Here is a 3,702-nt window from a genome sequence, read left to right on the forward strand (position 1 = left end):
AGAGAAGACTTATGATAGAATACCAAGAGACATGATGTCTTCGTGCTCAAGGAAAAGGAGAGTCCCAGGGATGTTGGTTACAATAGTAGAAATGATGTACAAAAATATAAAAAAAGGACAAGAGTAACAACAGCTATTGTGGAAACAGAAACCATTGAAGTTAGTGTTGGATTACACCAAGGGTCAGCATTGAGCAGGTTTTTATTTGTAGTGGTTATGGATGTGTTAAATGAAGAGATGAAAAATAAAGTGTTGTAGGAATTTCTATATGCAGACGATATGGTGATTACTGCTAAAAATGAGGAAGACTTGCAGAGAAGGGTTGTAGAATGGTAAGAGACTTTGCTCGAGAGCAAATTTGGATAAGACTGAAGCTACGATAACAATAAGGAAGGTGGTGACAGGATAACCATGCATGAAAGTAAAGGCTTGTTTATAAAACAGGTAGAAAAATTTAGATACTTGGGATCTACAATAGGTCTAGAGGGAGGATGTGAGACTGAAGTTGAGAATAAGATAAAAGCAGCCAGAGGGAGGTGTTAGGGAGGTAGCAGGAGTTGTATGGGAAAATAAAATACCAATCAAGCTAAAATTGAAGATCTATAGCACAATAATAAGACCAGTGTTAATGAACGAACCAGAAACGTGGGTTCTAAGACGAAAATCAGATGCAAAACTTGAGAGAACAGGAATGAGGATGCTGAGGAAGATTATGGAGATATCCCTGCTTGAAAGATTGGAAAATTATAACATAAGAAGAATGGCAGGTGTAGTAAAGATTACAGGTGGTATAAGCGTTTCACGACTGAGATGATGTAGGCACGTGTTGAGCATGGATGGATAGCGGGGAGGGAATGAGGAGGTTTTGGGAGGAGATCAAGAGGGAGGCAGAGAATTAGATGGCAAGATAAGGTGAAGAATAGTTTATGGAGATGAGGGTTGGTTGTAGATGATACCTTTGACAGATGACATTTAAAAGGGCACACGAGGCAACGAACCCCTTAATGTAAGGATAATGGTGGGAAAGAATTAGAAGATATATATATATATATATATATATATATATATATATATATATATATATATATATATATATATATGTTTGTGTGTGTGCATATATATATATATATATATATATATATATATATATATATATATATATATATATATATATATATATATATATATATGTGTGTGTGTGTGTGTGTGTGTGTGTGTGTGTGTGTGTGTGTGTGTATGAGTGTTGTGGGTGTGAATCTTTAAAATTGCGTAACAGTTTGGTAAGCATAATAATTTTAGGAAAAACTTTTCGATAAAAATAAATTTTCTTAGGAAATTAGAGAAAATAGAATCTTTAGTACATTTTTTTTTTATTAATTGTGTGCCATGTAGATTATCTTTTTGATCGTAATTATAACAGGACAGTTTACCTTTGAATTACCTGTGACTGGGTCCCAAGTGAGATATAATGCAAGAGTTGCATTTTCATGATATTTCTAATGGACTCATAGCAATGAAAAAAGTTTGGGATTTTATATATATATATATATATAAAAAAAGGTATTTTCTCACCTCTAAACACAATAAGAGTTTTTTACGCCTCAAGTGCAGAATAGATTCCTTTTGTTATTTTCTTTTTCTTTATTTTGTAAATTTATTTAAGTGTATTTAGATATTTCTTTTATTGGACTTGAAATTATAACCTGATATAATGCTATATCTTCGATTCGTCATATCCACATACATATAATGCTTTAGCATTTAAGACGTTTATGATGAGAAGAAAATAATTGTATAATACATGGCAAGAGATACAACATTCCGCGATGTCAAATTGGTAGATGTTAGCATTTTTCTTTGAAATTCCTTTCTTATGATCAAACGTATTATCCTTACAGGCTGTTTACATGGCCTGGCAGAACTACAAGATGGGGTCACCATTATCAAAGCTTCTAGATGACATTAGAAAGAGAATTCGGGCGGATATATCGGCAAGAGTCAGATGCAACAAATTGGATACATTGGAACTCATGTTTACAAAATCACTAGAAGAGATTTTGAGAAAACAAAGTTAAACCCTTTAAGTCTGGTCAGATATGTATTTCAACCAAATAGTTTTCCTTTTATTTTTCCAAATCAATTCTTGTTGAATATATTATATCTTATTTATAAAAAAAAAAAGTCATGTTAAGCAAACAACTAAAAAAAGAACTTATATGATAACCGAAGATATTTTTATTTTTCTTTACTTGTGTGGAAGAGTATCTTATCTTCAATTGGATCTTAGATGGATTTGTTCAATTAAAAATCGTAGTTTGTAATGAAGAGAGAGAGAGAGAGAGAGGGAGAGAGAGAGAGAGAGAGAGAGAGAGAGAGAGAGAGAGAGAGAGAGAGAGAGAGAGAGAGAGAGAGCCTTACCTTACCTTACTGCCTTATTCTATGTTAGGGTTCACCCCGGTCCCTCAGTGTGAGGCACCTTGTATATCCACCAGAGTTCCAAATGCATCTTCCGGTGTATTTTGCATCTTCCAGTCTTGGATGGTCTGGGATGCATCTTAGGTATTTCTTGAGCTTATTCTTAAACACATCTACGCTCAATCCTGATATGTTTCTTAGATGAGCTGGCAGTGCATTAAATAGTCGCTGCATTATCGATCCTGGTGCGTAGTGGATTAATGTCCTGTGTGCCTTCCTTAGTTTTCCTTGTATAGTTTTGGGCTCTATTAATCTACCTCGGCTTGCTCTTTCTGATACTTTTAGCTCCATGATGTTTTCAGTAATTCCTTCGATTTGGTTCCATGCTTGTATTATCATGTAGCGTTCTCTTCTCCTTTCTAGACTGTACAATTTTAAAAATTGCAGTCTTTCCAAGTAGTCAAGGTCCTCAACTTCTTCGATTCCAGCAGTAAAGGACCTTTGTACACTCTATTTGTGCAATATCCTTTTGGTAGTGTGGGTACCATATCACATTGCAGTACTCGAGTGTACTACGTACATAAGTTTTGGAAAGCATAATCATGTGTTCAGCTTTTCTTGTTTTAAAGTGTCTGAATAGCATTCCCATTTTTGCTTTACATTTAGCCAACAGTGTTGCTATTTGGTCGTTGCATAACATATTCTTGTTTAAAATTACACCAAGGTCTTTAATTGCTTCTTTGTGTGTGATTGTCTCGTTATTAGGTCCCCTGTATGCATATACCATTCCTTCTCTGTTTCCATAATTTATTGATTCGAATTTATCGGAGTTAAATACCATCCTATTTATCTCCACCCATTCATATATTTTGTTTAGATCTCTTTGTAATGAGTTCCTATCTTTATCACAAGTAATTTCTCGACTTATTCTTGTGTCATCGGCGAAACTTCTCACTACAGAGTCTTTAACATTACAGTCTATGTCTGAGATCATAATAACAAACAGCAGTGCAGCTAATACCGTACCCTGTGGCACGCCAGATATTACCTGAGCTTCATCTGATTTCTCGTCATTTGTAACCTCTATCTGTTTTCTGTTTTGTAGAATTTTTTTATCCATTTCCCTATCTTTCCCAAAATATTATGATTTATCATTTTTTTCTCTAATATATTATGGTCTACCTTGTCAAAGGCTTTTGCAAAATCTAGATAGATCACATATGAGTCTTTTTCATTTATCATATTTTTGTATATGTTTTCATAGTGTGCTATCAGTTGGGTTTGTGT

General features: G+C 34.2%; 1 protein-coding gene across 1 annotated transcript in view; it reads left to right on the forward strand.

Annotated features, from left to right (window-relative positions):
- Positions 1-2,083, forward strand: part of LOC137649215 (glucoside xylosyltransferase 1-like) — a 32,795-nt gene extending 30,712 nt beyond the window's left edge. The window contains exon 9 of the mRNA XM_068382201.1: positions 1,899-2,083. Within this exon, the coding sequence (XP_068238302.1) occupies positions 1,899-2,075 (177 nt within the window). The 3' untranslated portion in view covers positions 2,076-2,083. The remainder of the gene's footprint in view (positions 1-1,898) is intronic.
- Positions 2,084-3,702: the final 1,619 nt, after the last annotated feature.

This window comes from Palaemon carinicauda, chromosome 11, assembly GCF_036898095.1.
Source record: "Palaemon carinicauda isolate YSFRI2023 chromosome 11, ASM3689809v2, whole genome shotgun sequence".
Classification (NCBI taxonomy): domain Eukaryota; kingdom Metazoa; phylum Arthropoda; class Malacostraca; order Decapoda; family Palaemonidae; genus Palaemon; species Palaemon carinicauda.